Source organism: Danio rerio, chromosome 19 (assembly GCF_049306965.1).
Source record: "Danio rerio strain Tuebingen ecotype United States chromosome 19, GRCz12tu, whole genome shotgun sequence".
Lineage (NCBI taxonomy): Eukaryota > Metazoa > Chordata > Actinopteri > Cypriniformes > Danionidae > Danio > Danio rerio.
In genome coordinates, this window is record NC_133194.1 from 49,950,287 (window position 1) to 49,974,030 (window position 23,744).

The 23,744-nt window shown below is 33.8% G+C and overlaps 1 protein-coding gene across 3 annotated transcripts in view; it reads right to left on the minus strand.

The window, feature by feature from the left end:
• angpt1 (angiopoietin 1) overlaps nt 1–23,744 on the minus strand; it is a 405,920-nt gene that overhangs the window by 165,687 nt on the left and 216,489 nt on the right. Inside the window, 1 exon segment of one of the 3 annotated variants that reach the window (NM_131813.1) lies at nt 11,038–11,414. The exons of 1 other annotated variant lie outside the window; for it this stretch is intronic. In NM_131813.1, the coding sequence (NP_571888.1) occupies nt 11,038–11,367 (330 nt within the window). In that variant the 5' untranslated portion in view covers nt 11,368–11,414. 3 annotated transcript variants of the gene reach the window in all.

Genomic DNA, 23,744 nt, shown 5'->3' on the forward strand with positions numbered 1-23,744 from the left:
CAAGCTCAATACTGGAGTCCACATCTAAACACTGATGTGCTGTTGAACCACACTACAGTAGTATAGAATTTAATCTGTTGTGGTGATTATATAGTTGCTATGGTAACAAAACAACTGTAGTGGTTGATCTGTTGTGGTGATTTTACGGTTGCTAGGGTAACACAACAACGGTAGTGATTGATCAGTTGTGGTGATTCTATAGTTGCTATGGTAACACAACAACTGTAGCGATTGATCTGTTGTGGTAATTTTACAGTTGCTAGGGTAACCCAAGAACTGTAGCGATTGATCTGTTGTGGTGATACTATAGTTGCTAGGGTAACACAAAAACTGTAGCGATTGATCTGTTGTGGTGATTCTATAGTTGTTAGGGTAACACAACAACTGTAGCGATTGATCTGTTGTGGTTATTCTATAGTTGCTATGGTAACACAACAACTGTAGCGATTGATCTGTTGTGGTGATACTATAGTTGCTAGGGTAACACAACAACTGTAGCGATTGATCTGTTGTGGTGATTCTATAGTTGCTATGGTAACACAACTGTAGCGATTGATCTGTTATGGTGATTCCATAGTTGCTGTGGTAACACAACAACTGTAGTGATAGATCTGTTGTGGTGATTCTATAGTTGCTAGGGTAACACAACAACTGTGGTGATTGATCTGTTGTGGTGATTCTATTGTTGTTATTTCAACACAACACCTATCGTGATTCATCAGTTGTGGCAATCCTATAGTTGCTATGGTGACACAACAACTATAGTGATTGATCTGTTACAGCGATTCTACAGTTGCTATGGAAACACTAACACTATGGTAATCAATCTGTTGTGGGAATTCTACAGTTGCTATGGTAACATAATTATAGTGAATGGTCTGTTGTGGTGATTCTATAGTTACTATGGTAACAACAACATTAGTAATCGATCTGTTGTGGTGATTCTATAGTTTCTTAGGTTAACACAACCACTACAGTGATTGATCTGTTGTGGCGATTGTATAGTTGCTATGGTAACACAATAACTAGAGTAACTGATCTGATGTGGCGATTCTATTGTTGCTATGGCAACCAAACAACCATAATGATTGATCTGTTGTGGCAATTCTATTGTTTCTATGGTAACACTAACACTAATATTTGACCTCTAATGGCGATTCTATAGTTGCTATGGTAACAGCAACTATAGTGATTGTTCTGTTGTGGTAATTCTTTAGGTGTTGTAGTTGTTGAGAGAGTGTCAGACACTCAGCTTGAGCATCTGAACAGAACTCATAAATATTAATGTGCCTTCCAAATAGGGTCAAAACCAACCAAATCCTATAGGGCTAACTCCTGGGACTCTAAATGGTCCTGTAAAACTGTTTCTGGAGAATTTGAGTGCATACCTAAGCCACATACTCACTATGTAGATATCAGAGAATGATTTAATATACTGCCCTAATGCAATCTAAAGCACCTTTAAGTGTTTCACACAACTTTTCAATGGTTTTTAAATTTAAACAGGTTTAAGGTTGAATGATTCAGTTATTTATTTGGTCACATTTAAAGTTTTTAACAAGCCAGATCTTCCCACTCATGATTTATTAACGGTGTCTAATCGAAGCTGAAGTGTTTCTAAGGAGGAAGAGTGGCATTACTAGTGTTTTCAGATGTGCACACACACTCCTCAGTCTGTATTTGATGATAAGCCAGTTACTCAGCGGTGCAGAATTCAGACGGCATGCGCTGCCAGACTGCATTTCATGAACTCTGACATCCTGAACTGTAGTACGTCTTTTGACAGCATGCGTGTCCTGGCTTAAAAAAAAAAAAAAAGGCTTTTATTTTCCTTGCTTGTTTTTTAACCATTGCACCATAATATTATTTCAGCCGACTGGGTCTAAAACAGAGCCAAGCAGATCACACGAGCGTCTGCAAATACTAATCTGTAGCTGCTTTACATCCGTCAGTGTAATTGAGCTGGACGGAGAATGAAGAGGAGAATGGAAAAAGGCGGAGAAAAGCACGTGGGATTTAATCGCTTTGAAAGAAGAAAAGCGTTTGATCATTGAGTGTGCTGTTCATGACTTAAGCTTGAAAGACATCATGCTTGATTATTATATGCTTTTTAAAAAGGAAACTGCAACCTGCTTTATTACTGCAAAAGTCATCATTATGTCAACTCAACCAGAAACAACCATGCATAAAACAAGTTACAGTAACAAACCAGTCCAAGTTAGTAACATACACAAACATTTACACTGCTTTTCTTACTTAGAGTTGTCTTGTTTTCAGTCCAAATATCTAAAAGTTCTTAAATTAATAAGCATTTTCTAGACAAGAAAAAATAGATTTGGTATTTAGTGTGTTTTGGGGTTTATTTACAGTTGTGAATTGCATTATGGGATGTTGATCTCTGCTCTGTTGACTTCACCAAAGAGCTTAGAATGACCAAGAGGCGACACTCAATAGAACGTCCCATTGCAACAGCAGCGCCCAGCAACAGCCCCGGATTCCTCCATTTTGGAGTGAAAGTGAACGGCCGTCCATTGGATCTCATTACTTTCGCGATGGCAAGCAGCTGCTGTGTTTTTTATTTATTTATTTAAAAAGCGCATTAAAGCTGAGATACAACCTGAAAGACGACAATACAACACTTACTATCACAAACATCAGCACTTTTAATAGTTTATTTTACAGACTTATAATATGCTGCTGCTCTATTGGAGTTTTCATTCCAAAATGACTGCCGGGTCCTCTAGTGGCTGTTTCCCAAATTACACTAAAGTGTCGCCTCAAGGTCATTCTAAGCTCTTTGACTATACTAGCCAGCAGTGGTGACTGTAACTAATTACAAACACTCAAATGACTGTAATTGAGTAGTTTTTCTCAGAAATGGTAAAATTGAAACCTAAAATCAACCAAATATTATGTGTGGATGCTGCCACTATGATGTCTATCAGACGTTGGATTTTGGTTGCCATACCTGACGAATAAATATCAGTATTTGACGTCAATATGACGTTGGTTTAAGATGTTGACTCAACGTTGGATTTTAGTCACTTTCTAACAACCTAAAATCAACCAAATATCAACATCATTTGACGTCTAAATACCGTTGTCTTTCAATGCTGGCTAGACATTGAATTTTGGTCACCTGACATCACAACCTAAATCTAACCTAATATTAATGTCTTATGACGTTGTGTACCTGCTGGGCAATAATTAAAGAATCACTACAGAGTCTTACGTTTACACACACATCCACAAGTTACATGTAAATGCATCAACTTTTAACAGCTTAATACTCACTACTCATGAGTACTTTTAAAAGGGCTACTTTTTACTCCTAATTTGGTTAACATTTACAACAGGTACTTTTACTCTACTCACACTACATTTTTAGGCAAGTGATGGTACTTTTACTTGAGTATGCTTTTTCAGTACTCTTTCCACCAATGGTTTTGGGGTTTATTTACAGTTGTGAATTGCACTATGGGATGTTGATCTCTGCTCTGTTGACTTTACTAGAGACTTTACTCGCTATTTTTTCTTATCTATAGCGATTGGCTGAGTTGTCTTTTGATTCCTGTCCAATCAAATCGCGCATAGAAGCATCATAATGAACTACCTCAAGACATGGGCGATTTATAATTGCAGCAAAATGTCAAAGAAAACGTCCAAAATCTTTACACACATTGACCCAGAGACGGTTTAGATGCAAGTCACTGATGAGAAGATGACGGATGTTTACTGTATGATGACCGAAATGGCTTTAAACACCCAGCAGGCACAGGACGTCAACCAACCCAATCTCATTCTGAAAACGTAGCTCCATGGATGTTTCTGGAGACCACGATTTACGTGGCCGGAGGTACGTATGGCTGCATTTCATTTTTCGAGCAGACACTACGGGGCGGTGTGACGCCACTCTTCGTCTTCGCGCTCGCCGGCTGACGGCTCACCTCCGTGTGGAGGGCTTTCCCGCCGCAACCAGTTTGTCCGCTTAGCTCGTAGTGTAGTTGTTGGCGGAGAGGAGGCCCGGAGGAGGAGGAGGAGGAGCCGGCCACGGCGATGACCGGGTTCGAGTCTGGGGAAGAGCGGTTCCAGAAATCAGGTAAGATGAAAAACAGAATCCAAAAAATAAAAGCGAACGAGTTCATGACGGGGCGAGAATGCACTGAAATCCAAACATTCTGTCAAAAACGCACGAGGGCTTTTGTTTGTCTTTCCTGGACGGCTTTTGTAAATCGTAGCTTGGGTTAAGGGAAGGAGGAGGAGGAGGGTGGCTGGGTTGGCTGATTGGCCGGCCGCCCAGTCGGTTGTTCAGTCATTCAGTCAGTCAGTCAGTCAGTCCGACAGACGGTCGCTCGACAGCGGCCTCCGGCAGCTTTTCACGCGAGAACAGCACGGGCGCGAACAGCCCGTTTTTCAGAAACGTCCACGGGGCTACGTTTCCACAACGAGCCTGGGTTGACGTCAAAATGATGTCAGATTGACATTTTATCCTAACATCATGAGGACATTGCATTTTGTTTGGAAATGAAAATCGGGTTGACGTCAGAACTCAACATCAATGTCCAACCTAAAATCAACCAAATATTAACGTCTAATGATGTTACAGCTTGACGTTGTGTGGACGTTACCACTATGATGTCTATCAGACATTGTATTTTGATTGCCATACCTGACGAATAAATATCAGTATTTGACATTAATAGGATGTTGGGTTAAGATGTTGGCTCGATGCTGGATTTTAGTCACTTTCTAACAACCTAAAATCAACCAAATATCAACATCATTTGACGTCATTATTGGACATCTAAATAACGTTGTCCTTAGATGCTGGCTAGACATTGAATTTTGGTCACCTGACATCACAACCTAAATCTAACCAAATATTGACGACTTATGATGTTGTGTGCGGTCTTGGCAATCACTAAATGCACTACAGAATGTTACGTTTACACACATCTACAAAATACATGTAAACACATCAGCTTTTTACAGTGTAATACTCACTACTCTTGAGTACTATTGAAAGGGCTACTTTTTACTCATACTTTAAGTAATACCTACAACCGATACTTTTACTCCACTTACACTACATTTTTAGGCAAGTGATGGCACTTTTACAGTATTAATGGTAATAATGGTACAATTAAAGTATGACTTTTCAGTACTCTTTCCACCACTGCTAGCCAGTTTAACAAAGTGACCTTTAGTGAAATTTCAGAAGCTTAAAGTAATATAATGTATAAGAAATCATTTATAAAGAAATAAGTGTGTAAAATATCAGAAAATGTGCTGCAGTTTATTACAATGTTTTTCTGTAGCGTGATATACAATAACCCAGACGATATAGCACTGCAGACTATTAAAAAGTCACTTTTTCGACCTATTCACAGTTAAAAGTTGTTGGCCGATATCTCAAGCTCCCATAAAGCAAGTCAAAAGCAGAAATAAATAGGGAAAAAATAAAAACATGAACCATAAATGTAGAGTGTAGAAGCACAGATCCTCCTTTAAATAGCTCCCGAGGGTCTGTCGGACTTCCTGTCATTAAATAGACAGCAAAAGCCCACGACCATCATCCCGATGTGTGCAGTCCACCTGAACATCTGCAAAACCCCGCCAGACGCTGCTTGAGAGAGAACCTCCTGAACAGAGCCGTCCGTGTTGACGTAAATCAGCTTTCTGACAGCTAAAGTGCTCGACGTAATGCTTTTAATGCCACGGCTCTGTTATTATAAAGCTCCGACTCTGAAAATAAAGAGTTACAATCTTATTTCTAGCCCTATTGGTTTTATTTTAAGCATACAGTACTGTGCAGGATCAGATTGTGTGAGATTATTGTAGTTGTTTTAAAGATTATTCATCTTTTTTTAACTGCAAATGTTGGTTAATTGCAATCACACTGCCAAAAACGCTTCTCTTCCCAACAGTTTTTGTCTTATTTCTAGTCCAAAGATCTAAATATTCTTACATTAAGAAGCATTTAATAGCCAAGCAAAAAAATAAACTACTTTAGTAATTAATATTAAGTGATTTGTGTTTAAAACAAGGAGTTTTTCCTTTGTATTTAGCTTGTTTTGAGGAAAACTCACCAAATTTTGACTTAATATTTCCAAAAACAAGACAATATTGTTTGCTTGTCTAGAAAATGCTTCTTGATTTCATTTTAATGTAACAAAAACTAAAGTTTAACCCATAAAAAGCATTTATTTTAACAAAAAAAAAAACTAAATTTAAGACTAGCTTTATATTTTTAAGACTTTTATTTACCTTAATAGCTTGCTTTAAGTTTATCCATTAAAAATGCTCAGTCAAATTCATATATATTTGTCCTTTAGTGACAAAATATTCACTGCTAAATCTCCTTTTCTTGTCAAGAGTTACATATTTATGGCCAAATAATCATATTGATCTTGTTTTGATTGTAAAATACTATGCAGGATCAGACTGTGTAAGACTATTGTGTCTGATTTAACTTTATTTATCAGTTTTTCTTAGTTGGTAAAGCTTAAAGTTAGATGTTTCAACTGCAAATGTAGCAGAGACATAATTTTCAGACCAGCGTTGAAGGTTTCAGTCTTTATTTTAGCTGTATATTAGCTAGTTTTAAGATTGCTCATTAAAAATGCTCAATCAAACTTACTTGTCCTTAAGAGACAAAATAAATTAATAAATAATTATATATATATATATATATATATATATATATTCACTGCTAAATCTCCTTTTCTTGTCAAGAGTTAAATTTTATTTCTAGCCAAATAATCATATTGATCTTCACTTAAGTATAAAATACTATGCAGAATCAGATTGTGTACGTCTATTGTGTCTGATTTATGATTATTTATCTTTATTTCTTGGTTGGTTAACTTAAAGTTAGGCATTTCAAGTGCAAATGTAAAAGAGACATAATTTTCAGACCAGCGTTGTCACTTTAAGTCTTCATTATAGCTGTATTTTAGCTTGTTTTAAGTTTGCCTAATAAAAAAAAAAATGCTCAATCAAACATACTTGTCCTTCAGTCAAAAAACAGACTGTTATGTTATGTTGAATTAGGCTTCGGTATATTTTAAGAAGCAACAAATAATATATTTTTGCATTGTAACTACTAATGAATGAACTATATTCATTTTCATGGAGAATATACATGTGTATGTGATCTTGATTTAACTCTAGTTCTCAATCTAGTGTCAAGTTTAAATGCTTTGGCTCATTTTAAAACAGAATATATAATGATTTTTGTCTTGTTTCTAGTCCAAATATCTAAAAATCCTTAAATCTAAAAGCATTTTCGAGATGAGCTACACATATTGTGTTGTTTTCAAAAAATAAAACGCCAAAATTAAGGGAGTTTTTCATTAAAACAAGCTAACTAATCTGCCAATTAGGTAAGCAAACTAATCTAGTTTTTCCCTTTGCCATGAGATTATTTTGCTTACGCCATTGGCAGATTATTTTGCTTGTTTAAGGATAAGGGATCCAGATTTTTCCAGGATAAAGCCTAGGTAAGTTTTCATATTTCAAGAAATTGTACCAAGTATAACTATCTTACTGCACCAGCAGATATTCTGACTTGTTTCTAGCCTGTGTCTAAACCTTGCCTGTTTCTAGCCTCATTGCAAAACTCAGAATGCAATGACTATAAAACACGTCATAATCCGACATCTGAACATCAGCCAAGAACGCAGTGCAGGGAAAAAAACATCTGAGAAGTTTCAGTGTTGTCTAAACAGTTGTGGACAACAATAAAGCAGCGTCAGGAGAAGCACTGATCCCTGTCGGCATCAGACTCATAAAGCGTCCTGACATGCACATCCAAGTCAAATATTCACTTTAAAAGCAATCAGGTTACTTCCAAAATCAAAAACCGTCCATTAAAATGAAGTGTTATCACAAACAGCTCCTCTCAAAATCACAAAAAAACCACACAGTCATTCACCGTCAGACACAACTCATCTTTTGTAACCACTGTGTGTAGTCCTCCATGACGTGACCAATATCAAAAGCAAATCTACACCATGTTAAGTATGTTAAGTTCACTCACTTTAAGTCAAGTCAACTAATCACTTAAAAAAGAGAGCTAATCTATTGTTTTTAAAGTAAAGTACACTAACTGCATTAAAAACAGGGAGGGGGGTATTCAATTGTTTGAAAAAAGTTGACTAATCTTGCTTTAAAAGCAGCGAGTTTCCTCACCTTTTTAAAGTCAACTAATCAATTAAAATAGTGAGTAAACCCATTGCTTTTATAGTAAAGTCAACTAATTGCATTAAAACATTGGGTTTATTCAATTGTTTTAAATAAAGTCAACTAATCACTTTAAAGGCAACGGGTCTACTCACTTTTTTTAAAGTAAAGTCTACTACTTGCTTTAAAAAGTAAGCTAATCTATTGCTTTTAAAGTGAAGTCAACTTATTGGATTGAAAGCCAGGGTTAAAGTTGAAGTCAACAATAATCGCTTTAAAAACAATATAATTTCTGACTTTTTAAGTCAACTTACAGCAAGTAAACCTGTTACTTTTGAAGTTAAGCAAATTAATTGCATTAAAAACCCCATATTTACTCACTTTTTAAAAATAAAGTCAAGTAATCACTTTAAAAGAATTGGGTTTACTCACTGTTTAATACAGTCAAATAATCACTTCAAAAACAATCAGGTTATCTGAATAGGTTGCTATGTACTTCTAATATCATTTTTGTCCATCAAAATGATACATTATCAAAAACAGCTCCTCTCAGAAGCACAAATAACAAATGATCATCCACAATTAACCATACCTCACCTTTTATAACTGACACTGCATGTCATTATTTATGCCAAAAGCAAATCTACACCATTGGCATGCAACTTTTACTCACTTTTTAAATTCAAGTCCACTAATTGCTTAAAAAAGTGAGTAAACCCATTGCTTTCAAAAAAATTAACTAATCTTGCTTTAAAAGCCATGAGTTTACTCACTTTATTAAAGTAAAGTCAAATAATCGCATTAAAGGCAATGGTTTTTGACATTCAAGTCAGACTGAAGAAGAGCTTACTCACTTTTTTTAACTCAACTAATCACTTTAAAAGCAACAGAAATACTAAAGTCAACAAATCGCTTAAAGTGAGAAAATCCATTGCTTTTAAAAAAAGTCAACTAATTTCATTAAACAGTTTATTTACTCATTTTAAAAAGCCAACTAATCTTGCTGTAAAAGCCATGAGTTTACTCACTTTTTAAGGTAAAGTCAACTAATCACTTTAAAGGCAATGATTTTAGACAGTCAAGTAGGAGTAAAGAAGAGTTTACTCACTTTTTTAACTCAACTAATCACTTTAAAAGCAGCAAAATTACTATTTTTTGAGTCAAGTCAACTAATTGCTTAAAAAAGTGAGTAAACCCATTGCTTTTTAAAAAAGTCAACTAATCTTGCTGTAAAAGCCATGAGTTTACTCACTTTATTAAAGTAAAGTCAACTAATTGCATTAAAGGCAATGGTTTTAGACAGTCAAGTAAGACTGAAGAAGAGTTAACTCACTTTAACTCAACTAATCACTTTAAAAGCAGCAAAATTACTCAATAAAGTTAACAAATCGCCTAAAGTGTGTATCCCCATTGCTTTAAAAAAAGTCAACTAACTTCATTAAACAGTTTAATTGTTTAAAAAAGTAATCTTGCTTTAAAAGAATGAGTTCAATCCCTTTTTTAAAGTCAACTAATGCCTTTAAAAGCAAAGATTTAGACAGTCAAGTAAGACTGAAGAGTTCCCTCAATTTTTTTACTCAACTAATCGCTTTAAAAGCAACAAAATTACTCACTTGTTAAGTCGTCAACTAATCGCTTAAAAAAAGTGAGTAAACCCATTGCTTTTTTTAAAAAGTCAACTAATCTTGCTTTAAAAGCCATGAGTTTACTCACTTTATTAAAGTAAAGTCACTTCACTTAAGTCACCTTACATCACTTTAAAAGCAACAGAATTACTCAATAGTCAACAAATCGCTTAAAGTGCATAAACCCATTGCTTAAAAAAAGTCAACTAACTTGCATTAAAACAGTTTAATTGTTTTAAAAAGTTAACTAATCTTGCTTTAAAAGCCATGAGTTTACTCACTTTTTTTAAAGTAAAGTCAACTAATGCCTTTAAAAGCAACGATTTATACAGTCAACACAGACTGAAAAAGAGTTTACTCACTTTTTTAACTTAACTAATCATTTATAAAGCAGCAAGATTACAAATTTTTTAAGTCAAGTCAACTAATCGCTTAAAAAAGTGAGTAAACCCATTGCTTTTTAAAAAAAGTCAACTAATCTTGCTGTAAAAGCCATGAGTTTACTCACTTTATTAAAGTAAAGTCAACTAATCGCATTAAAGGCAATGGTTTTAGACTGTCAAGTCAGATTGTAGAAGCGTTTACTCACTTTTTTAACTCAACTAATCACTTTAAAAGCAACAGAAATACTAAAGTCAACTAATCACTTAAAGTGAGAAAATCCATTGCTTTAAAAAAAGTCAACTAATCTTGCTGTAAAAGCCATGAGTTTACTCACTTTTTCAAAGTAAAGTCAACTAATCACCTTAAAGGCAACAGATTTCTTAGTCAACTAATCGCTTAAAGTGAGTAAACCCATCGCTTTAAAAAAAAGTCAACTAACTTGCATTAAAACAGTTGATTTAATTGTTTTAAAAAGTCAACTAATCTTGCTTTAAAAGCCATGAGTTTACTCACTTTTTTTTAAGTAAAGTCAACTAATTGCTTTAAAAGCAATGATTTTAGACAGTCATGTCAGACTGAAGAAGAGTTTACTCACTTTACTTTCAAAAGCATTGGGTTTAGACACTTTTTAATGGTCAAGTCAGTTAATTGGTTTGACAGAAACAAGTTCTCAATGTTTTCTTTAGGTTTTCTTTAGGTCTACTAATTGATTTATACACTGTAATACTAGTAAATTGTAAGCTGTGTAATTCCAAAATCAAAAACTGTCTATCAAAATGAAGCGTTATCACAAACAGCTCCACACAAATAACCGTGTAATCATCCAGAATTAAGCAGAACTCACCTTCTGTAGCCACTGCGTGTAGTTCTCCATGACGTGCTCCAGCTGCTGGATCTTCTGGTTGGACAAGTCGGCTTCGGGTTGAGGAGCGTCCCGCTGTAATGCATTGGCATTGTACGCCGTGCCCGATTTAAACTCTCGACAAGTGTTTCCATCGCTCTCCGGGAGGATAAACGTGTAGCTGCACTGTCCATGCTGGATCCGGTGATACCTCCGACCGCTGCTGCTGTTGGATTTCGGCGTGGAGCTCCTGAGTCCGTCTGTTTTCTGCTCAACTCCTCCACAATCTGCAACCACCAGCAGCGCTGCCAGAAACAAGCAACCCCACCACATGGCAGGAGCCCGATGGGACGGAAAACTCACAAATATATCAAAAACTATCTAAAATGTTGGATCAGATTGAGTGCAGATGCTGGGACGGACACGTGGGGATCACGTCCGGACGCATTGTTGATCCCGTCAGCCACTCAGCAGGGAGACACTGTTGAGAATCTGGCATGTGGACTGCTGCTGCTGCGCTTATGAAGAAATGAAGATTATGAAGAGTGTGTCCATGAAGATGTAGAGTGCAGTGTGTGTGTGTCAGACCTCCCCTGGCGCTCGCTCTGTGTGTGTGACCGTGAGACTCAATGACTTTGCTTTGGGCTTGGAGCGAACTCTAAACCGCCCCTCAAACTGACTGGGAGGAATGTGTTCGTGCATATGTGTGTGTGTGTGTGTGAGTGAGTGAGAGAGAGAGAGACACACACACACTGAATTCTAAACTGTTATAAATGAATACACAAATGCTGACTGTTAAAAATAGCTTATTAGTATTTATTATTATTAATTTATCCTAAAATGTTGATAGTTAAATATACTGTGAGTTTTGGGGGGGTTAACACTACTACTGTGTCATTTGCTTCTGTATGTTCTATGTAATGTGAACAACACAAATACTTTGGTAATACATTTGTCACGCCAATAAAGCAAGTCTGAATTAAACTGAACTGAATGAGAGAGAGAGAGAGAGAGAGAGAGAGAGAGAGTGTAAAGGAAAGTGCAGCATGAACTCCAGCAAAGAGGATGTTCTGAGTGTGTGAGGATCATTTTACAAGCTCTCTCTGACTCTCTCTCTGTGTTTGTGTAGTAGCCCTGCCTCATGTACACACACACACACATACACACACACACACACACACTTAACATACATGCTGACACCTGATCAACATCTATCAGAGTGTGTTAAAGGGAGAGTTCAGACAGGCGCTACAGATGGGTCAATTGTGACTTCTCATCTTTTCCCATCACAATCTGCAATATAGAAATCTGGTATATGTCAGTAAATGCAGATTACATATATGAACATGCAGGTTCATATTTAAATTTCACATCTATCTCTGTTTCTCACTATCTCTCTATGTATGTGTATATATATATATATATATATATATATATATATATATATATATATATATATATATATATATATATATACACTGTCATATATCATATATGAGAATATCGTCAAAATAAACATGATATATGAAAACTTGAGTTTTGCAAAAACTTTTAAAATAATAATAATAATAATAATAATAATAATAATACATGATATTATGTATTAATACTGCGTAATATATGCTATTGTGTATATTATTATTATTGATAGTAGTAGTGGTGTTGTGGTTATTAATATTATTATTATTATTATTATTGTTATTATTATTAATAATAATAATAGTAGTAGTAGTGTTGGGGTTGTTATTATTATTATTAATAGTAGTAGTGATGTTGTGGTTATTATTATTATTATTATTATTAATAGCAGTAGTGGTGTTGTGGGTATTATTATTATTATTATTATTATTATTATTATCATTAATAGTAGTAGTGATGTTGTGGTCATTATTATTATTATTATTATTGTTATTATTATTATTATTAATAGTAGTAGTGATGTTGTGGTTATTATTATTATTATTATTATTATTATTAATAGCAGTAGTGGTGTTGTGGGTATTATTATTATTATTATTATTATTATTATTATTATTATTATTATCATTAATAGTAGTAGTGATGTTGTGGTCATTATTATTATTATTAATATTGTTATTATTATTATTAATAGTAGTAGTAGTAGTAGTGGTGGTGTTGTGGTTGTTATTATCATTATTATTATTGTTATTATTATTATTATTATTATTATTAATAGTAGTGGTGGTGTTGTGGTTGTTATTATTATCATCATTATTATAAATATTATTATTATTATTATTATTATTATCATTATTATTATTAATGGTAGTAGTGTTGGGGTAACTATTATTATTTTATTATTATTATTAATAGTAGTAGTGGTGTTGTGGTTATTATTATTATTAATAATAGTAGTAGGGGTTATTATTGTTGTTGTTATTATTCTTATTATTATCATTATTCTTATTATTATTATTATTATGAATAGTAATAGTGGTGTTGTGGTTATTATTATTATTATTAATAAAAACAGTAGTAGTGTTGGGGTTATTATTGTTATTATAATTGTTATTATTATTATTATTACTATTGTTGTTGTTGTTATTATTATTAACTACCCGAGTTTCTATTGTAGAAAGCTAGAAAAACTAACAAACAAAAAAAGACTTGTCACCAAAGACGAATGATATTTCCTCAAGCCGCCCCAAAAATGTGTGAAGCAGCAGATGGAATGTGACATTGTGAAACTGTGCTCCTATTAAAAACACAAGGCTGCTCCTCACAGCATCTCTCGCTCTTGTTTTGATAAAAACCAAAGCTGAAATCCAGCGCCGGCCTGATGGAGGAGCTGCATCATCACAGCAGACAGCAAAGCGTATTCCAGCAAACAAAAACTAAGACTGAAACTATTGGTCAAGAAACATTTTTCATTAACTGAAATAAAATAAGGGCAGAACGGTGGCTCAGTGGTTAGCACTGTGGCCTCACAGCAAGAAGGTTGCTGGTTCGAGTCTCGGCTGGGTCAGTTGACGTTTCTGTGTGGAGTTTGCGTGTTCTCCCCGTGTTGGCGTTGGTTTCCTCTGGGTGCTCCGAATATGCTCTGGTTTCCCCCAAAGTCCAAACACATGCGGTGCAGGTGAATTGGGTAGGCTAAAAAGTCCTTAGTGTATGTGAGTGAATGAGAGTTTATGGGTGTTTCCCAGTGATTGGTTGCAGCTGGAAGAGCATTCGCTGCGTAAAACATATGCTGGAAAAGTTGGTGGTTCATTCCCCTGCGTCAACCCCAGATAAATAAAGGGACTAAGCCGAAAAGAAAATGAATAAACGTATAACAATAATTAATATTTATAATTACTGTGATGGGTGGGTTTAGGATTGGGGTCGGGGTAAACATTAATAAAATACAATTTAATGAGTAATTTAATAAATATTATCAATAATGCTCTGTATTAATAGTGTTTTTACATTACTGTAATGGTTGGGTTTAGGGTTTGGGTAGGGGTAGACGTTAATAAAATGCAATTATTGGGAAATTTATTAAATAATATATCTGATTTAGCAACAACCATTCGAAAGCATGCACACTCCTTTGTCACACACTCAAAAGTATGCACTTTTTCTTCACAAAATAAATACTTATTTTGCCATAGACTTTTCTACTCTGCTACCCTCAGGCAGATGGTTCCGTAGCATCTGGTCACGCACCAGCCGACTGAAGGAAAGCTTCTTCCCTCAGACTATCAGGCTGATGAACACTTAAAACACCCCACACAGACACTTCCACACCCCTCACTGAACACCATCAACATGTAGCATGAACTGCACTTTAACCAATCCATACTTGAAACAATGCTGCCTACAGCTATGGTTACACCTATTCATTGACCATATCGCTGTCAACACTGCCAATTTTAGATTGCCCTGTATTTTTGGGAGTATGCTGTTTTATTTTGCACTGTCTGGAGCCAGCACCTAAGCTTTTCACTCATCATAGCACACGTGCTGCAGATAATGTGACAATAAAAGTGATTTGATTTGACTTTTAAGATGTAGTATAAATACACGAATTGGGACGCACCATAAATATATAAAAACTAGACAGAAATGTGTTCACAAAATTAAAAACAAACCGAAATGTTCAGCAAATGTAAAAGTACTGTTGAAATACAAACTGCATAACAATAATAACCTTCACTTATATATATATATATATTATATATTAATTGCATTTACTTTTAATTTACATTTAAGGTAAGTGTGTGCAAACAATTTACATGGGCTGAATTTAAACAAACTCTTAAATTAAATTAAATTAAATAAAATTAAATTAAATTAAATTAAATTAAATTAAATTAAATTAAATTAAATTAAATTAAATTAAATTAAATTAAATTAAATTAAATTAAAGTGATGTCCGACTTTTTCCCAGAGATGGGTTGCAGCTGGAAGGGCATCCACTGCGTAAAAACTTGCTGGATAAGTTGGCGGTTCATTCCACTGTGGCAACCCCAGATTAATAAAGGGACTAAGCTGACAAGAAAATAAATGAATGAATGAATGAATAATGTCCGACTTCATTTGTTTGTTTAAATTCAGCCCGTATAAATTGCTTGCAATCACTTTCCTTAAAACAATTTAATAAATCCAATGAATCTTTTTTTGTCTTGTTTACACTGATTCTGGACCAGTTTCCTGACCAGCAATCCAACTCACAATTGTAAGATCAAAACAAAGAGCCTGTCTCAAACCCAGCGCTGGCGGGAAACTGTGCTTGGAGACGGAGGTCGAAGGTCAAGTTCCAATTAAAGCTCTGAGTGTTTTTCTCACCCCCTACTATGGCAACCTCACTGGCAGATAAAGAGTGAACACTTCTTAGTGTGCTGACTATGAGACAATGACTCAGATCATTGGAGGCCCAAGATAAGGAGCCCAGAATAACTGAGCCGTCTTAACTTTAAAGCATGAGTAAACATTTCTGTGAAATCTGAAGCCACGCGCCACTATCTGCACTATACGCGGCTGTTGCAGCACCATATATGCAGGAAAATACAGGAGTTTATGGATTAGAGACATGACTTGGAGAATCAGCAAATCTAGTCAATTTTAGGGTTTGACCTAATATAAAAAAACAAAGTGATAAAAATACAGTGAAATAAACAAATAAATAAATAGATAAACAGATTAATAAATGAATAAATAAATGAATAAATAAATTGATTAATAAATAAATAAGAAATGGATGGATGGATGGATGGATGGATGGAAAGCTAAATAAATGAACAAATAATTAAAATAAATAAATAAATGGATAAATAAAAAAATTAGATAGATAAATAAATAAAAAAATAAAAAAATAAATGAATAGATAAATTAATAAATAAATAAATAATTGTATAAATAAATAAATAGAAAGATAAATAATTGATAAATGAATAAATAAATGGACAAATAAAATAAAAAAATTAAATAGATAAATAAATAAATAAATAAATAGATAGATAAATAAATAAATAACTGTATAAATAAATAAATAAATAAATAAATAGATACATGAATAAATATATGGATAAATAAAGTAGATATATTAATGAATAATAAATAAATAAATAAATAAATAAATAGATAAATAAATGTATGAATGAATGAATAAATAAATAAATTAAATAAATAGATATATTTATGAATAATATAAATGAATAAATGAATAAACGAATAAATGAATAAATAAATGGATGGATGGATGGATGGATGGATGGATGGATGGATGGATGGATGGATGGATGGGAATTATAATGTTATAATAATATAAATGAATATAAATTTTATTTGTCTAAACTGACCAAAATTTTGTGATGTTTTTTTTATTTTTTTTATGGTGTTACACTTAAATCTTTTAGAAAAATAAATACATAAAACTAACCAGCAGACTCGCAAATCCTAAAAGGAAATAATTTAACATAATATAACAAGACATAACACATGGATGAAAGATGAAAAAAGATCTTCAGAACAATTGTTACACAGTTTTAATCTTTCTCCGTGCAATAAAATATGTCCAGTTTATTCAGATTTTTATTTTGTCTGTCATGCATTTAAAGCATGATTTAGAGAAGGACGCTGACTACAACAGCACTTCAAAGAACAATATAAAATTATGGCAGAAAGCATTCATATTATCATTTGTTTATACTTTCCTTTAAACATCTCAGCAAAAAAATTAATAAAACATTAGGTGACTGATTTTAATCAGTTAATTAAGTTTGAACTAAATCTTTGTAGTTAAACATTATGTAACTTAATATTTTAAATCAATTTGACTAATGCAAGTTTGACATACAGTGAGTGACACTTCAAAATGACCGCTACCGCTGCATGTGACGCCGCTACGGGACTAAGGGATTGGTAAAAAGTTTTAGGTGTACAGCAGTTTGCGACAATGCCACCAGGAGGCAAAGAGGGACGAGACATGAGCAGAACTATAGAAATATACAGCTGTAAATACCCTGCTACTTGTAAATGAAGATGAATTAACGAAACAAGGCACTCTTTAAAAATGTGTTAACAAGCTTTATTATTAATGTAAACTTGTTAAGGGCAATGAGGACTCATTTTGGAAATTAAACCTAAAGAATTAAAAGACAACTAAAGTGAAAGTACAAACATAAATAAATAAATAAATAAATAAATAAATTAATTAATTAAAGCAGTATTTTAGCCTAAATATAAAGAAACGAACAGTGTTTGTTGATTATATTTTACTTTTTTATTTGCTTTATTAATTGTTGTACATTAATAATACATTAATAATTAATTAGGCCAATATATAATTAATTTAAAGACAACAACACTGTAAAAAATGCTGGCTTCGTGTTTTCTCAACACAAATTAAGTTAACTAACACATTTTTAAGTAGATTGAACATAAAAAAAATAATTGTGCTCAAAAAAACTCAACAATTGTGTTGATTTATCTTATAAAAATTAGCTAAAACAAGCAAAACATAATAATAATACATTTGGAGTGTCAAAAAGTTCAATTAATTCAATTTATACAATTTAGATAGCAATATTTTATCCCCTGCTTTATTTATTGTGGACTCTATGGTTTTCTTGTTCGTCTATAAGGATCATTTTTGATCAGCTCTTGACGTCTGAAGAATAAAATCCTGTTGTTTTCTAAGAAAAGCCTCTCCAGCTTTATTTTCCCACTGAACGGGAGTCTCTCCATCATGTTTACAGTGTTGTGGGTCAGAACTTCAAACAGCAGCTTCATGAACACGATGTGATTTGGCAATGGCTCCAGTTTTCGGGGAAATGCACAAACCGTGGATATTTACACCCGTCATAATTGATTTGTGTAATCTACACACCAAAGTCTTTGCTGGAATGTAAACACAAGAGCATGCTGCGAGAAAACAAACATCTTCTTCATGATGCCGCTTAGATTCTCAATGTTTTCATCACAAACTGCAGTCATGGGTTAAAGACGGAGTGCATGCATCAAATTACATTTCCAGAAATTTATTTATATGCATAGAAAGCATATTAATCATGCAAATAACTTAATAAAATAACAATAAACAATACAATTCAACTTAATGGATATTATGGTAACATTTTAAATCATTGCTCCATTAGTTAATGCATACTGGACAGCATCTACTAATGCATTATTAAAATACAAACTTGTGCTTTTTAACATTAGACGGTGTACTGTGAGTTGACAAGAACTAACAATGAACTACCCTATTTCTGATGAATAAATTCTTTATGCTAGTTAATATGGATTAATTTACATTGTTCCCAATATGATGTAAAAATGAAACACCACATTACATTCAATTACACTTCCATTAAAAAGCCCTTAATTGTCTTTGACCCACAAAGCCTATGACAACACATATTTTGCACATTAAAGGTCTCAAATAATTATTGTGAAAATAAAATGTCAAAGTATTTTACATCATTTAAATATTCATTCATTCATTCATTTTCTTGTTGGCTTAGTCCCTTTATTAATCCGGGGTCGCCACAGCGGAATGAACCACCAACACATTCAGCAAGTTTTTACACAGTGGATGCCCTTCCAGCCGCAACCCATCTCTGGGAAACATCCACACACACTCATACACTATGCACAATTTAGCCTACCCAATTCACCTGCACCGCATGTCTTTGGACTGTGGGGGAAACCGGAGCACCCGGAGGAAACCCACGCGAAGGCAGGGAGAACATGCAAACTCCACACAGAAACGCCAACTGAGCCAAGGTTTGAACCGGCGACCCAGCGTCCTTCTTGCTGTGAGGCGACAGCACTACCTACTGCGCCACTGCTTCACCCATAATTTAAATAAGTTAATAATAAATAAATTATAAATCAATTAAATAATCTATAAATAATAGTAGGTATATACTACTTCATATATAACAAATACATGATATTTATATATCAATTTATGAGTGAACATATTCAATTTGATTTCACTTGTAATGATCCAAAAATATGTCTGTCAAACGAGTAAATAGATTTAAGCTGATAATCACTGAGCATTTTGGGGTCAAACTGTAATGAGAGAGACTTTTAATATGTAAATGAGTCCTGCTTTAAATATCTGACTATATTTTTTCCACATATAAACTACTGTTTCTCTGAATGTAATTTTATGCTTCTCTAAAAGTGTTCAAAGTATGTAAATGTGAGTAATGTCATTAATTTTGGGGAAATCTAATATACCGAAGAAATCATTAAAGTCGAATTGCACTTTTATTAAATAGTCAATATTATGACAAAAATAGAGTTTTTGCACACAGAATATCATCTACGTACAGAAAGTATAAGGAAGAAATAAAATCTTAAAGGTATTTTTTTATCAACAATACAAATTGACAAAATTATAAGGAATTTAAATAAATGTTTGATCATATGCTAAAGTGACTGTAAAGCTACTTTTTATTAACAATTACATACAAATTGACAGAAGTATAAGAAAAAATATTAAAGTGATTGTATCAACAAAACAATAAATGCAAACTGATGGAAGTTTAAGGAATAAATATAGCCTAAATCAAATACTAAAGTGGCGGTAAAGATATTTTTTAACAACAAAAAATAAATTAAAACTTGACGAAAGTATAAGACAGAAAGAAATACTTCATCAAATAATAAAAAGACCATAAAAGTACTTTATCAAAAAAAAAATAGTACAAACTGGATGAAGTATGAGGAAGAAATCCTAAAATGATTATAAATGTACATGCTTCTATTAACAAATAAATTAAATTTAAAAATTGATGGACGTATAAGGAACAGATTAAGTTTTAATCATTTACTAAAGTGAGTGTAAATGTACCTTTTATAAACAACAAAAAAAGTTGATAAGAAAGAAATACCAAAGTGACCAAAAGGTTTTAATAAATAAATAAACGAACGAATGAATAAATGAAGCAACGAACGAACAAATAAATAAATAATATAAAACACTGAGGGAAGTATAAGGAAGAAATACATTCTGCACTAAAGTGACTGTAAAGGTACATATTTATTATCAAGAAACAAGAAAGAAAGACATACTTAGTCATATTCATCTTCCGTGCCACCCTTATCTTAGCCAATGCTCAATAATGTTCATGTCTGGTGACTGGGCTGGCCAATCCTGGAGCAGTCAGACCTTCTTTACATTCAGGAGCTTTGATGTGGAGGTTGAAGTATGAGAAGGAGCGCTATCCTGCTGGAGAATTGTCCCTCTCCTGTGGTTTGTAATGTAATGGGCAGCACAGATGTCTTGATCCCTCAGGCTGTTGATGTTGATCATCCACTCTGCAGATCTCTCGCACACCCCCACACTGAATGAACCCCAAACCATGACTTCTCCTTCTCCAAACTTGACTGATTTCTGTGAGAATCTTGGCTCCTTGCCATTCATGAAAAATATCCACCTTCTGACACTTTTCCAAATGATCAACTAGAAGTCGAGTTATTATCGAGTAAGTAGGATCCACCACAAGACTTTCATCAGGTAGTGTAGAAGAAAGAATGAAATACTAAAGTGACTGTAAAGGTATCTAAAAAATAAATAAAACTGACAGAAGTATAATGAATAAAGTCTTAATCATTTACTAAAGTGACTGCATTAATCAACAACAACAAATAAGAAACTAAAAACTTGTCAGACGTCTCCAGCACCATGGTATAAAGAAGCCTGCATAAAAATGCCAGCAATAACAATGATAATGTGGACGTGATGAACTCTTCATTGTCTCAATTATTCTCCTGTGGCAAAACATTTACTCACAGGAGGCTTTTCTGCCGATGACGGAGCCCAGTCTGGATTTATTCATGCATCTCAATGGATAATTACTAAGCACTAATATATGTCACACAGCCGCATTCTTCCTTCTTCAATAGAGCAGTTCATCCCAACCATAACCCCAGGCCTCTCAGCTCAGGGCTTCCCCAGGGAGAAAAACACACTCATTCACATTGGTCACACTGAAGCCTCTCCACGTCTCATCTGATAGTACATCGAGCCCACATACTATTGAAAATGGCATTTCAAAGCCTGCAGCAGAGTTTGAGTGTTGTGTGCATGGAGCCTGTGCACGCATTTACTGCAGAAATCCAATCAAGTTCAAAACACACAAGTGGATTTAAAGTGCATGCACAGGGAAACTAATTAGATTGCAAATAAAAGAGTTTTTCTACTATTCATGTAAACTGAAAAAATGCTTTCCCTACTTATTTTTTGTTTGTCTAGAAAACTAATTTTAGATATTCAGATTTGAAACAAGACAACAACAAAAAAAAAAGTTGCACAACTATAAGCCATCCTATGTGATTTTTTATTTTATTCTTGTTTTAATGCTAATAAAGAGAGGATTTAAAAAAATGTGTAACTAATTTCTTTATTTTATTTTTGGCCATGATGACAGAAATTTGGATCATTTGCATATTTAGAAATTTGATTAAAAACAAGAAAAACAATCTAAGCAAGAAAAGCTTTTTTGCAGTGCGCAAGATATTAATCATTCAGTTTAAAGCGTAATTTAAAGGCTTAACTGGGTTGAATAATGTTAAGTTAATTAGGCAAGTTATTGGAAAACCTAGCCAATCTAAATATCTAGATTTATACTACCGATTCAAACAGGGCAAAACAAATCACAGAGGCGATCGGTACATTTATAGCTGTGGATATGAGACTTTAATCGATAGTAGAAAATGTGGGTTTTAAGAAAATGTTAAATGTAACAGAGCCCCGTTACATTATTCCTTCATAAGCCCATTTCAGTCAGATAATTCCTGCTTTCAGATCCACTGAAATGGCAGGTGACCATCAAATCAAGCAGGTCCGTGGGTCAGGTTTTAATTGATGGTCCGTTTGTTGAATTTAGTTGTACTCATTAGATTATAAGTAGACTGTTAGGTTAGGATTCACTGTGCCATGATTTTTGTGAACCGTTACACTCCTAATATATTAGGGGTGTAACGGTTCACAAAAATCACAGTAACTATATATATACAGCTATCAGATATATATCAGATATATATGTATAGCTATATAGCTATATTATATATAGCTATCAGCCAATTAGGCGTGGCAATGCACGCCACCCACCAGTGCCAATATACAGCCATATCGCACTGCTACAAATGTGATATTGCTCATATATATATATATATATATATATATATATATATATATATATATATATATATATATATATATATATAGACTTCTCATATATATAGACTTCCATAATATTTGTTTTTTGTTCATACTACAAGTCAACATTTTCAAAATATCTTCTTCTGCGATTCACAATAAAAAAAGAAAAGTCAAATGTATGGAAGTAAATTTAAATTTTTGGGTGAACTGTCCCTTATATGGTAAATTGTTCACTACGGACAATTTAGCCTACCCAATTCACCTGTACCGCATGTCTTTGGACTGTGGGGGAAACCGAAGTACCCGGGGGAAACCCACGCGAACGCAGGGAGAACATGCAAACTCCACACAGAAACGCGAACTGAGCCGAGGTTCGAACCAGCAACCTTCTTGCTGTGAGGCGAATGTGCTACCCACTGCGCCACTGCGTCGCCCTTCAGGGAGAACATGCAAACTCCACACAGAAACGCCAACTGAGCCGAGGTTCGAACCAGCAACCTTCTTGCTGTGAGGCGAACGTGCTACCCACTGCGCCACAGCGTCGCCCTTCAGGGAGAACATGCAAACTCCACACAGAAACGCCAGCTGAGCCGAGGTTCGAACCAGCGACCTTCTTGCTGTGAAGCGACAGCACTACCTACTGCGCCACTGCCTCGCCATAATAATATAATGCAAAGAAATATTTAGAGAAATAAGTGTGTGAAATAACAGAAATTGTTCTGCAGTTTATTGCAAGGTGTTTGTAATTTAATATACAACACCAACCCAGACAATATAGCACTGCAGACTATTAATAATGACAATAAAAGTAATTTTTTTCAACTTTTGAACATCAAAAGTTGCTGGAGAAAAGATCAAGATCCAATAATCCACTTCAAAAGCATAAATATAATAATAATAATAATAATAATAATAATAATAATAATAATAATAATAACAACGATGATGATAATAATAATAATAATAATAATATTTAAAAATAATAATAATAATAGTAATTATAATAATAATAACAACGATGATGATAATAATAATAATAATATTTAAAAATAATAATAGTAATTATAATAATAATAACAACGATGAT